This window comes from Styela clava, chromosome 10 (genome assembly GCF_964204865.1).
Source record: "Styela clava chromosome 10, kaStyClav1.hap1.2, whole genome shotgun sequence".
Classification (NCBI taxonomy): domain Eukaryota; kingdom Metazoa; phylum Chordata; class Ascidiacea; order Stolidobranchia; family Styelidae; genus Styela; species Styela clava.
This window is the reverse complement of record NC_135259.1, coordinates 15,782,542-15,796,894: the sequence shown is the minus strand read 5'-3', so window position 1 is coordinate 15,796,894 and position 14,353 is coordinate 15,782,542. Positions and strand designations below refer to the sequence as shown.

Here is a 14,353-nt window from a genome sequence, read left to right as displayed (position 1 = left end):
AACTGTCAATGAATTTAGTTTCGGATTAAGTTTGGCTGAATACACTCATTTTTCCAACACATAAACAAATTGAAAATCACACCGTGGAAGAATTAGCGTCGAGGGCACATTCAGCGCCTCACATATTATATATAATATTGACGATATATGTGTTTTCAACTATTCCTGGTTTGGTTTATATAATTCAACTGTTATTCTCGCCTATAGCAACAATAAAAGTATTTTACCTAGGGTGTACTCAAAATGTCGTGTCCCACTTTTCCCAAGTGTCCCACTCGTTCCACTTGTCCAAATGGGACAAGTGGTACATGTGGGGCAAGTGGGACTCGACATTTTAGAGACACCATTTTACTTACACGCTAAAGACACTCACGCTAAAAAGTCAAATCTTAGACTCCTGCTGTTTTGCAGTTAATTGAGTTCAGGTTCAATCTGATACATCTGCCATGCTTCATGCGATGGGATATTTTGTATAAAGTACGGCAATACGGATATCAAGGAAAATGATTGTTCAAATCTTGTCAAAAAGACACTAAAGATGATTCTGAATCGAAGAAGCGGCATTTTAATAGAGGGTGAAAGCTAATTCTCAAGTCAGAATTATCGGGAAACCTAAATGATTTAAAAATAATAGGCACGCTACATTTTGGTACAAGTAATCTGGCAAATACTTTTTATCGAAGTAGAACCACAACTAATTACTTATTCAACATTTTATTTGGTAGTTCTAAATGTTTCCAAATACTAAAACAAAAACTAGTGAAATTCCCGAACCTGTCTCCTCTAAGACACATAAACTCGGTCGATGGCAGCTTTATTTTAAAATATTCTCAAGTGGATAGAATGAATCTATCGATTCTATCACAAATTCTTGATTCATAGTGTTCCTTCTGTTCAATATTTTGTGATTTTAATTTGTGAAGTTGAGTCATAAGATGCAAAATGCACTGGCAACAACGTGACTATTATTTTCTATTTCTGTTGTGTTGTAATTTGTAATGTAAGCGTGCCTTCGCAAAATGTCGTAAAATAGATGTTTGTGTTTAAATTGATCTCCGTGAGACATGCAATGTTTCGGTCGTGTACAGCCAATCGCACCATATATTGCAGATACTAGTTGTTTTGCGAAGCGGTCAATCTATGATTTAAAGTCGCCATAAGCTTGCATATAGGTGTCTTGAAACATAGGAAAACCTGCACTTGGAATAAAAATATATCATTGTTAAATATACAACGATCAGTTGCAAAAAATTATATCAACATTTATATGTGAATGAATTCGTTTGTCGTTGACAAAAATGGACGATGTTTTTGAAGAACCGGGATCTACCAGCGCATATCACAAACTAATCCTAGCAAGTTTGATAATCACTACAATACCTCAAGCAATGGTGAACTTTTCGCCAGTTTTTGTGTTTCATGCACCGCCTCATAGATGCCTAGTTCCGGAGATGGATCACAAAGTGAGTGTGTATTCGATTCAGTTTCGTAATGTCTTCCAGTTTCTTATAATAAATTCTCAATATTTGAATTTGAGCTAACCTGATTCAAGAAACAAGTTGCACAATTCCTGAAATATGTTGAATAATTTTTTTTTATTACAGAATGATATTCATTTCAACAATTCACATTTGTTCAACTATATTCCTGCATCTTCGGAAAATAACAAAACGTTGAGTAACTGCCGAAGGTACAGATAAGAATCTTTGCCTTGTTGTCCTGATTACCTTAATTAAAATGTCTATTGTGTATTTGAAATATACGACAATTTCTGTGTATCGAAGTGACCAGTTTCAAGATTTTTTTTTCTCGAATCTTTTTATTTGAACAACAAACTAAATTCCAGACTAAAATTTCTACGAAGTATAGTTTCTAATTCTTTTCACTAAGACCAAATTTTAGTATCCGTCGTCAGTAAAAATCTTTTAGGCCATGAACCAACAATGTGAAATGTTAAGTTATTGTACAACAGTATGTTTAGTTACAAAATCCATGGTCTTATTATATTTATTATCATAAAGATTCACCGTTGAAATCCAAACTAATCAATCTTCTGAAAAATATATTCGAATAAATAAAAGTCTCATCGAACCGTGCGAAGATGGTTTCGTATATGACAACATGGACGGCAAAACAACCGCAGCTATGGAGGTATATTAGCAATAAATAAAATATTTAAAATAACAAATCATTAATTATCTAGTTAATCTAAGGGTTCGGGTTAGAAATGATATGAAAATTTGAATTTCCGGCGCAATCTGCATTCCCAGCCCTAACTGGATTATTTCTATTTTTATATTTTGATTGGCCCTTTTTATCGGGTAATGAATTTTCAGCTGCCTATTCAATTCGTGGCCAATACGAATCCATTTATAATGTCTTGCTTTGTCAATTTAATTGTGTGTTCTGTGTGACATGCGGCTGAGTCAAGGAATGAGTACATTGCTATGAAATATGACAGTAATCTACGACCATAAGAAAGCGTGTCAAACTGCCCATTAAGGTCTAGATTCGATTCGTAATTTTGCGATGTTACGAATTATACAAATATCATATGTTCCTGCAATACTGAGTCCGCTCTATTACAATGCTACCACCCTAAGATTTTCTTCAGGTAATCAACGTTAGAAAAATACCAAGATCTGCGATAAAATAAAAAAGACCATAATTTACTTTACTACAATAAAAATTGGTTGTACAGTAATAACCCGGTAATCGACCAAGAAATTCGAGTCAAAAATGCTGCGGTATTCGAACGGGAATTAGAATCTCGAACAACCAAGCTAAGTGCGAGACCAAGTGAGATGACGTCACCCGAACTTACCCGAAACCGAACTTAATCAATATACAGAAGAAAATCTTAGTATACAGTTGAGAGTTTCCAAATAAATCAGGTCGCCCTAATATTAAACGCTTGGTCAATCAAAAAAGTTTCCAATAATCTGACTAGGCGAACAAATTCATTGAATGTTTTTTTTTCTCAGTTTTATGCTGCAATATATCATTAAATAACTTTAGCTGTATGGATGCATGGGTTTTAGTACTTTCGTTTGTTGTTCGTTTCTGTTGATAAAAATCATCAGATATCATAAGTATGACAAAAAAGTGCGGCCCACTTATTCGGCAGTGACTGATAAAATGGCCCGCGATAACAAATAGATTCGTCAATCATGATATAGCCCATTGAACTGTTTGTTTATTTTGCTTTTTTATTTTTTATTTTGACTGAGCTGGACTCAGCAATTTAAAAATTGAGTTTGCATGTGCATGTGTCTTATAAGAGACCGCGATTATTTGCAACTTCCATTCTGCAGTTCAACTTAGTTTGTGGCGAAGAGTGGAAAAAACCATTCCTGACATCGAGTTTATCAATCGGTGCCCTTGCTAGTGGAATAATCTCTGGAGCACTATCAGACAAGTATTTGTTTTTTACATTTCATAGTGATTCTAAACGGGCATATTGGAACATTACCATTTCGATCATTTGTACATTGGTTAATTGTAGGGAGTTTTATGACAAATGTGTCATTGAAAAAAAGTATGCAATCACTTTATGCCAAAAAAGTATAATACATCGAAACATTACAGAGTAGTCAAGTCCCATTAAATTTAAACGATACTTGTGATGCATTTCCTTATTGGTCAAATATCCAATTAGTCCGAGCGGAATCTAAAACTAATATAAGTTCAATTTCAATTTTGTGTTATTTCTGAGACCCGAATTCGAGCAAGTGTCCTATGAACCCACAAGGCATTTATTCTTTCGCTCATTTATCACAAATCTAGCTCAATCAAACATTTGATTGAAAGATATTATGCCAAGATTCAGTCATTACAATTCGATATTTCAATCCCAATATTGCGACACCTCGTGGCATTACGTCATACAAGACCTCCATCCATCAAACAATCCAGTGCTCTTTGCCCAGGTGTGACTGTACGACTATCTATGTAATTAGCTACGTCATGGGATCTGAAATTTTGCTTTTGACTCTTTTGAATGATCAGATAACGGAGCTCACGGTAAGTCGCATAGGCCATAGGCTACCGATACATTAGGTTCCGAGTACATATATTCGAGCATTGCTATTTTGTTATTAACAAAAATCCATTTTTTAGGTTCGGCAGAAGAACTGCTACTCTTGTATGCGTCACAATTTTAATGTTGGTTATTTTTGGATTCAGTTTGGCAGTGAATTATTGGATGAGCTGGATATTTTTTTTGTTGTATGGCAGTGGAGGCAGCATAACTTACAGCTTAACATTTGTCCATGGTAATCGGAAACAGTAATAATATTATTAATGGTTCAATATTAATTTTGATGCCTTGTTACTGGTGAACACACTAGAGTACTTTTATGAAAATTGAATAAACATCTGCAATGCTGTACTTGACTTTCAGCTCAAGAACTCGTCAAGAAAGAGCACAGAGGCCTCATTGTATGTCTTTGTAATATATGCTGGTCTGTTGGTTATATGATGCTGACATTCACTGCACATTTCTGCGGCCACTGGAGATGGATAATAAGAATTCCTGGATTCTTCTGCATCTTTTTTATGACGTATTACTGGTGAGGTATTGTTGTTACCAAGTTTTATTTTCTGGTGAATTGAGTTACTTATCAGAGCCGTGAGTTTGGTCTGGGTTGCATTATGCCTAAGTCAGTAGGGGCCATGTAGGACATTCGATATTGGTTAATGAAATATTATAATTCTGATGTTACTTTAACTAATGAGTTCATTGCAGAGCTGCAAATAAAATATTTGAAGAGTTTAACTTGTGTGGTCATGATTTGGGTCTATTCCAACCACGCCACTAACCAATCTGTGCCAATTTATATTTTAATTTGCTATTTACCGATTAAATATGCTTCAATATACATGTCCCATAATAGAATCCCGAATTACAATTCCCCCCTAAATGATACTGTGTAGCTGTAGGCTAGAAAAGGTTTCTCAGAACAGTAGTATATCATTTTCTTCTTATAAAATTAAGTTGTTGTTTTGGAAAAGTGCCACATTTTGACTTTAGCCATAGAACCTATCTCTTTCAACTTATTACTAGAAGAAGACATAGAGGTGCTTTTAGGTATTCGTCTATATTTCTGGACTCTCTGTGACTCTCTTCAATTTTTAGGCTCTCGTGGATTAGTCCTAGTGCTGCAGTGTAACTACATTTATAACATAATTTTTATAGAGTTTTTTCTAATTTCAATACTATGCTCAATTGCTCATACACAAAAATTAAACCAAAATAAATTCCATTTCCCTCCAAAAAATCCATTTAATACCATTTTCGCGTTCAGTTATTTGCCAGAATCTCCGCGTTGGTTGATGTCTAGAGGAAGAACTGTGGAAGCGGTAGACATTGCAAAACGATTTTTAAATAAATCGAAATCATCTGAAGCATTTGTCGAACTTATGCAAAACACGAGAATGAATGACCAAAATGAGGTATTATTGGGAAATTATGTGAAAAGCAATTACGTGAACAAACCAAATTAATAAATAAACTCGACCTCTGGATTGATTATGTATAACTCCCGATTACAACTCCTGTGTTGTTACCTATTTCAACAAAAAACCTTCATCTTATACCTCAACATATTTTCAAATTCTTCAGGCATTTCAAACAATGTGTTTTTTCAAATTTTAGTAATTTTATTCACTTTCGCGAAATATTTTAACTATTGAAAAAGTGAAATTACGTTGATTATGATGATTTTAATTGCACAGCAAAACAATGTTGAATCGAAGAATCGAAAACACGTCAGTTTTAAGAAATCGTTATCCATGCTTTTTCATAACAGAATTTTGCTGAAAAGAACTCTGATTTTATGTTGGTTATGGTAAGAAATTGAAAGTACAGTATTTTACTCTAAATCTATCATAAAGGAAATAAAATAATAGGGGTATATATAGAACCAGATAAGTTCGTTCCCCCATACATATCACAGATTATATCCCATAAAAAGCGCCTTGTGTGTACTTTCTGGTCTTGACGAAAATAATAATAAATAGAAGTTTGAATACGTCAGAACGTGGATATTTTGTTTTTCAGGATGGTTTCATTTGTATGTTATTATACATTTGGATATAACACTTCCAACTTGGGCGGAAGTAGATATTGGAATAGTTTTCTATCAGCTGCGGCAGAAATACCTGGATGGATACTTGCCTTTTTTGGACTAAAAAGGCTCGGACGCCGTTTGTCAATATCTGTTGCCTTTTTGTTATCAGCAATGTGCCTCATTTTGTCTCCACTGCTCGGATCTTGTGAGTTTTATTTTATTGCTAAATTGTTTATTGCGTAATTTTTGACTTATGTATTGAAAATAAATTAACACGAGTCCCGACCAATATATGCATACAATATACTGGCAGCACTGTTCCAAATGTTAATTGAAGAACCGGAGTGTCATCAATCGCATATATAGGCTTACCATATATATGAAAAGAGAAACCGGGCCAGTTCGGAAATGACAAACCTTGGTTCGATTCCGAGGCTTAGTGATATTAGACTCATTTTGTAATATTGGAAAATGTGCGATTTCTTTTGTGCGTTAAAATAACGTTATATTAAAAAAATAACTGGTTATTTAAAATAACTGGCATATTATACTGATAAATTCAATTTTATCGTTATCTTTGCAACCATATGCACATAATCGAACGTTCAATGTTCTTTACTATTGCCTACCATATTTACCTCACCGTCATAATATTGTTGTGAGGCTGTCTGTGGTGCATGAGTCGACTTTCTTTTGTTGAAACGGTGATTGCTTGGTACATACCAGGTCGCCATGACGTACCTATTGCCCCTTTCCTTTAATTTATTTATTAAATATTTAGTTCGATCTTATTCTATTTATCACGTTACTGTTAGACTTCCCCAAAGGGTGCCGCCGCTCGATAACCAGTTTCGGTTTTCGGCGTCTTCTTTCGGACCTCCGGAAGTATGCGCACCAAGATGGCGAACTCCAAGATGAACTCAGGTTGTGTACCAGGTTAGGGTTCAGGTTTTGCGACATCTTGGACAATATATAACAATATATATACATCAGTTTTCTCTCTTTCTCATCGAACTATTAAATGAGTCGCAAATCAGGGGTAAATGGACTGACTCCGGTAAAAAATTGTATTATTGAATGAAAAAATATTCATGACTGCCGCATTGCACGATCGGGACATTTAAGTTTACCTAGGGGGACGGTGGTGAGGCTTGTCAAAATTGGAACACTCCCAGCTAAACTTGGACGTATGGTAAGCCTACACGGCTACATTATGTACATAACTGTAGGATGACTAATGAAACAATCCATGTGTGCAGATGAATAATACAATACAAATGTTGACATTTGAAAAATCGTATTGCTATAAAAAGCTTCTTAATTTCAAATGCTATTTTCAGTTATACGAATCCTGCATAATTACAGATATTTTCTGCATATTTTATTTTGTTCAGATGAAAAAGCCAGTATTGCAATGGCGATGATTGGAAAAGTATTTTCATCATCGACTATGGGAATGATTTATTTATATACAGCCGAACTTTTCCCTACAATATTGCGAAGTACAGGTGTTGGAATAGCTTCTACCTCGGCTGGGGTAGCATGTGTGATGGCGCCCTTTCTCGCTTTCTCAGGTTGGTTCTCAAGATTGTATGTTTGTGTCGTTGTCACTGTATATCGTGAGCGTACTCTCTGTCTGGTTAAATATTAGCTTCAAATGTATTTTTTCAAAATATATTATTATTCCTGTTATCACTACTGTAGTGCGATTATAATGAATGAGTTTACAGCTTTTTCTCATGTCAGTCGCTACTTGTCGTTGTTTGAATGTGAAGATTAAATAACAATTTTCGATTTATTACGTTCAGGTGAGGTATCAGGAAAATGGATTCCTTTCTATGTCATGGGAGGTTCAAGTTTAATTGCTGGACTTTTAACGCTTATACTACCTGAAACAAAGCATTCCTCGCTTCCGGAAACTTTGAAAGATTCTGTTGAACTGGAAAAATACAGGTAACGCAATATATATCTCTATAACAGGGAGGTTCTGATGGATTTTTATGGTGGGCGTCTGCAGGTGATATATATACTCTATTCCATATTCGTTTTACTAAATTATTCCCTGAACGATATTCTACAGACCGCTTTTTTTTCATCCTAACGATCGTAATAAATCATACCAAAACTGATACCATTACTGATACTCAAATACCATATATATGGTAGATATAAATTTACTCAGAATTAAGTTTTTTAAACATTTTCTCCAAAGTAGTGGTTATTACCTAGAATCGATATTGAAGCGAGGTATTGAGTTTAAAGAATTTCGCACGCGTCTTCAATCTCCTATAAACAAAGTTTTAAGACAGGTAATGACAACATTCCCACATCCGCTAAGTCGTATTACGTCACCGAATTGATTGAGAATTCATGTTCCAATCGGAATATGCCATGATGCGCAATATATTTTTCGTATTATCAGTATTCGGTTTCATAATGTGCTTCAATTTTCCGTCTTGTTACAAAAATATACCCAAAATCTTATAAAACCCGCGTTAAAATTCCTGAGAAACAATTGCCACTCTGATGCTCTTATCCAGAGTAGTAACTAGCGCTGGGCATTTTTGAATACCTGATAATTTCAGAATATGATCGAACATTTTTTTCGAATCGATTTTCGAATACTTGGAACTAGGAAATGTAATTGTATTTGAAGAAACACTAAGAAAAAAAGAGTCATATGTTAGAATTGCATTCTAAAAACATGGCTTCAATAAAAGAAATCGCCTTAACGTTTTGCGATAACAAATAAAACAAGATATTAGCAATTCGAAAACTTCGTACGAACTGATTGATTCGAAATATTTACTAATCGATTCGAAATTCCCAGCCCTGGTAGAAACAAAATAAGCAGCTTTTACCTATAGGCTATAGATAAACGACCGCAAAAAAAGTTTGACCAGCCAACCAGTCTACGATTTACAAAATTGGTTGAAACGAAACATGGTGGCCAGTTATAAATAAATATATTTTTAGATTGTCAAGAACTTGTACTTCGAGAAAAGACATCAAAACCAATGCCAACTGCGAATGACTGGAACGAAAAGTTTATAGAAACCAGTTTCATAGCATGAATAGTTTTGATTTGGTATTCATCCAAAAAAAATTTTCATCATACGAATGAATCAGCGAACAATGATTTTATTTTGAGATTAACACAGCTTCCCATTCAGAAATAAACATTATAAAAGTTATAATTTAAATTCCAATTTTATTGAATCCAACATAACACTCGTTATTGAGCTAAGCCAAAAAATAGAAATGTTGTTGGAGTCCAAGGGTGGGCGAGATTTTGTCAAAAATTTTGCCCACCTAGACTGGCTGGCCATGTAAGTAAAACGTAAAAATTTACGTTTTATGAACAATATTTACAGTGTCACACAAGCGAAATTGAAAAACAATAGGCCTGGTGACGAAACTAAGTTTAATCGCAGTTTTAATAAACCCTCGAGTTATTTTTAGGTAAAAAAACATCTAAATTTGTTTTTAGTTTGGTTGTGACAGCATCAGGCGGACTGATCGAATTACCCAACAGTCCGGATTTGGCCCACAGGTCGTAGTTTGCCCATGTCAGTGTAGCCCACTATAACTGTTGTGCTATTCTTTCCTGTTTGTTTTCATATAATATTATTTTGGAACTTCGCTAAAAGCAATGCCATTGATAATATTTCATGGTAGTTCAAGTTACGGAGTTTGAGTTTGTTTGCATGGTTTCGTTGAGATTGAGCAGTATTTTGGATTTCCCCTAATGGGTGTAGCCAAAGTCGAAATTATGAAAAAAATTAAGAAAGCTATAAATCAATTAGCCATTTTGTCAATATGGTGATTTCTATCTTACCAAGTGATGCTTAAATAAATGAACATCAACTGTTATTGCCAATTTTCGCAATTAAAATGCCATATTTCTTTTGACACACACGCGGGGTTTGTGTGGAAGAAAACCGGATCGTGGAATGTTTTTTTCGAACCAGAATTTTGGGTAAAACAACGGGACTAAAGAGTACGATCAATTCCGGTAAATTACGAGCATTAGTCCATTGGGAGACATCTCTTGCAGGAAAGACAGTAATTTGGCCACCTAGGGTTGTGTTTAGACAGCATTAGCCGTTGGAACGATTGATGAACATCGGCGTGTTTATATTTTTCGAGCCCAGCAAAATGTGTAGTTTAATGTTATATTATGATTTACAGACTTGTTTACGTTGACTTCCATTAAAGTGATTATGACGCAATAATTGAGAAGGGACGTGAAGGGACGTGAATATGTTGGTCACGGGCTTCTTTGTCTAGGACTGCTGTCTATTGAACTGTGTAATTATATCGTGCTGAATCTTACTGTATACTGTTTAAAAAAGGCCGTTCGTCCGGCTGATGAATATTTGGATCAAGTTTATTGTGTGCATAGAACCTCGGTCTAATCCTGACAACAATAAATCTTGACATGGTGTCAGAAGTGGGATGCTGATTAAAGCAATCCTGAAGACTACCGGACGATTTTAAAACTTGAAATCGTAGGACAACGATTTTACAGCGTCGCAGTGATTGAAGAGTTATCGCGCGACTGAAGGTACTCGATTACAGTAAGATATTTACAATACTTTGGGAAGCCGGATTAGGCTACGAAGACCCAAAGCGTAATGGCTGAAGGTTGTGTAAAACCTCCAAATGGCCTTGATATAAAAGCTTGCGGAAATCCATCGCAGATATGGGAAAAATGGAATCGAAAATTTCGAATTTATCTACAAGCTACTGGTATGTCGGAGAAACCGGCGAAACAAAAGATTGGACTTTTTTTAAACCATATTGGCGATCAGGGAATAGACATTTTTGCAAATTTTACATTTTTTGCGGAAAGGCCAAATCCAAGCGGCGGCGATGCTTTGCCTGCAGAAGATCGCGATGACTATGAAACCGTGATCAAGAAATTTGATGAATATTTCACAAAACGTGATCCGCAGCTTATGTTGCGTGAGAAATTTTGGTTGAAATTAAATCGGGAGCCTGACCAGACTTTCGATGCATGGGTAAACGCAATCCGTCATATGGCGCAAGAGTGTAAGTTTCCTGCCGATTTTGTGAATGAAGCAATACGCGATAAGCTGACGTTTTCTTGTCGCGACGATGCCACAAAACTGAAATTATATGATGCAGGTGCCTCACTTAAGTTAGAAAAAGTGATACAAATTTTATCCCTGAAAGAAGCAACCAGTCGAGAACTAAACGAAACAAAGACAGCTATGATTGATGCCATAGAAGAAGACGAAAGAAGAGAACAAAGACCAATGAAGAAATATCGAGGTCGGGCTAGGATAAGCACTGACCAGAGCAGGACCAAATGCCGATATTGCAATTACAAGCACCATGCCGGGAAAGATAACTGCCCAGCTGCTCACAAGAAATGCAACAAATGCCACAAGGTTGGTCATTTTTATTATGTTTGTCAAAGCAGAGTTCCGATCAATGTTGGGGAAATAAAAAGCCCTAGCAAGCCAAAATCTGATTTTGTGGGTACTATAAATCGATCTTGAAAACGCAGAAAGCGTATGAAAAGGAAATTTTCTAATGATCCAGGGTGATTTATTAAACTAAAAGCTGGAACCGAAAATGAAGAACTTGTTTGGTGCATAGATACTGGTGCACAAGTTTCGGTGATGCCCGAAAATGTGTGTAAAACGCCTTTTGGTGAAATAACAGTGACCGATAAAGAATTATTCGGAGCTGGTGGTGTCAAACTAGACGTAGTTGGCTATGTGGGGATGACGATGACACATGACAAAATCGAGGTCACCGAAAAAGTATATGTGGTGCGAAAAGCATCGAAACGCCTATTGCGGATACCAGCCATACAGAAATTGGGTTTAATACATGAGGTCAAAGGTACATATACTGTAAAAATAGTTGATTGCAAGAAAGGCTCACGGGAAAACGTACCTTCACTCCGCACTAAGGAGGATGTTTTGAAAGCATATTCCAAATTATTTAATAGACTGGGTAAATTGGAAGGTGAACATACAATTCGTTTAAAAGATGAAGCGAAGCCTTTTTGTGTGACAACACCTCGTAGAATTCCGATACCCCTACTAGGAAAAGTAGAGGCTGAAATAAACCGCTTGGTGAAACTAGATGTTATCGAAGCCATCGACGAACCAAGTGAGTGGTGCGCGCCGATTGTAGTCGTACCAAAACCCAGTGGTGAAATTAGAATGTGCGTTGATTTGACCAAGCTTAATGAAGCGGTAAAACGTGAAATATACACAATGCCCACTGTAGAACACACTTTGGGAAGAATAGCAAAAGGTTCAGTTTACACCAAGTTGGATGCGAATTCCGGATTTTACCAAATCGAGCTTGACCCAGAAAGTCGTAAACTGACGACGTTTATTACGCCATTTGGAAGATTCATGTTCCGGAGGCTGTCTTATGGGATTTCATCCGCCCCAGAATTGTACCAAAAACGAATGAACCACATTTTGGATGGATTTTCCAATACGACTTGTCACATGGATGACATAATTTTGAGTACTGACGCTGTGAAGCATGATGAATGTTTAAAACAACTTCTGGATCGACTCCAAGAAGAGGGTATGACGCTAAACATTGATAAATGCGTGTTCCATGCTACGAAACTTGAATATTTAGGCCAAATAATTGGGGAGAAAGGAATTTGTAAAGATCCCGAAAAAGTTAAAGCCATAAACGATTTTCCAACTCCTACTGATGTTTCAGCGCTCAGGCGATTTTTGGGAATGGCGAATCAGATTGATGAAACTTACTCCTGATTTGTCAGAACATACGAAACCTTTACGTGATCTTTTGAAGAAAAAGTATGCTTGGTGTTGGGGCCCAATACAGGAAAAGGCATTTGAGAAAGTAAAGGAGGAACTAACGTCAGATCGAATACTTGCAATGTACAATCCAGAATTGGAAATCGTTGTATCTGCTGACGCAAGTGGATATGGACTTGGAGCTGTTATGCTTCAAAAGCAAGCTTCAGGAGAGCTCAGACCTGTCGCTTATGCAAGTAGATCTATGACTGAAACAGAGTCCAGATACGCTCAGATTGAGAAAGAAGCGTTAGCTATTACGTGGTCTATGGAACATTGGCAAATTATGCTGATAGGATTGAAGAGTCTGAAAATTGAGAAAGACCACAAACCTCTTGTACCACTGTTATCTACGAAGATGATAGATGAGCTACCCATTCGAGTACAAAGATTTCGAATGAGGTTAATGAAATATGATTTTACAATTGTGCACGTTCCGGGTAAAATGCTATACACCGCTGACGCATTGTCCCGAGGACCTATCCAAGAGTTAGACGAAGATAATCAGTTGTTAGCTGATACGAACTGTTATGTTCAATCCATAATGGTTAACTTGCCTGCTTCAAACTCCAGATTGGATGAAATTAGACGTGAATCGAAGAAAGACGACATTATAAAAGTTGTAATGCACAATGTTAAATTTGGATGGCCGGAAAACAAAAAGCAATTATACGGTCCTGTGAATAAGTACTGGAACGAGCGAGCGAACTTCAATATACATGATGATCTTTTGATGAAGGGAAACAGGCTCGTGATTCCAGAAGTACTCCGAACAGACATATTGAGATATTTACATGATGCACATCAAGGTGTGAGTAAATCGCGTGAACATGCGAAGAATTCTGTTTGGTGGCCAGGACTGTCTCGTGATATTGAAAAAGTTGTGAGAAACTGCAATCTTTGTGAGAAATATAGACGAGATCGAATCGAACCAATGAGAGGAACAGAATTTCCGAAGAGACCATGGTCACGAATTGGCGCTGATTTTTTCTATTACAAAGGAAACAGCTATCTTCTAGCAGTTGATTATTATTCTCGCGATGTAGAAATTTGCATCGTGACCAAGAATGTTGATACAGCGGAAACTGTATTGAAAATGAAGAAGATTTTTAGTCGCCATGGTATTTGTGACGTATTATTTTCAGACAATGGTCCACAGTTTGATTCAAGACTGTTTAAAGAATCTGCTAAGAAATGGAACTTTGAGCACATTACGTCATCACCGAAATATAGTCAGTCAAATGGTGAAACTGAAAGAGCTGTCCAGACGATGAAGGCAATTCTGAACAAGTGCGATGATGAATATCTCGCATTGCTGACATATCGAAATACTCCATTGCATAATGGATATTCGCCTTCACAACTGCGTATGGGCAGAAAGCTGAAAACTAGAGTACCATGCCATCCAGACGAACTTATACCGAAAGTTCCGGAATACTCTAAACTTTGTCAGAGAGA

General features: G+C 36.3%; 1 protein-coding gene across 1 annotated transcript; it reads left to right on the top strand.

The window, feature by feature from the left end:
* The first annotated feature begins 1,061 nt into the window (after positions 1 to 1,061).
* LOC120337133 (solute carrier family 22 member 4-like) lies at positions 1,062 to 9,460 on the top strand. The gene is made up of 12 exons (XM_039404854.2): positions 1,062 to 1,463; positions 1,605 to 1,690; positions 2,022 to 2,151; positions 3,315 to 3,418; positions 4,120 to 4,274; positions 4,403 to 4,571; positions 5,307 to 5,454; positions 5,737 to 5,849; positions 6,062 to 6,276; positions 7,466 to 7,645; positions 7,880 to 8,024; positions 9,048 to 9,460. Exons 1-12 carry the CDS (start codon positions 1,299 to 1,301, stop codon positions 9,103 to 9,105), a joined length of 1,668 nt encoding a protein of 555 aa, XP_039260788.2. The 5' UTR covers positions 1,062 to 1,298; the 3' UTR covers positions 9,106 to 9,460.
* The last annotated feature ends 4,893 nt before the right edge of the window (positions 9,461 to 14,353 follow it).

Excerpts from the sequence above, each read along its gene's own strand:
- LOC120337133 (XM_039404854.2), top strand. The coding sequence starts at position 1,299 with ATGGACGATGTTTTTGAAGAACCGGGATCTACCAGCGCATATCACAAA. Across the intron at positions 7,646-7,879 it reads GCCCTTTCTCGCTTTCTCAG|GTGAGGTATCAGGAAAATGG; the intron begins GTTGGTTCTCAA and ends TATTACGTTCAG. Across the intron at positions 8,025-9,047 it reads GTTGAACTGGAAAAATACAG|ATTGTCAAGAACTTGTACTT; the intron begins GTAACGCAATAT and ends ATATATTTTTAG.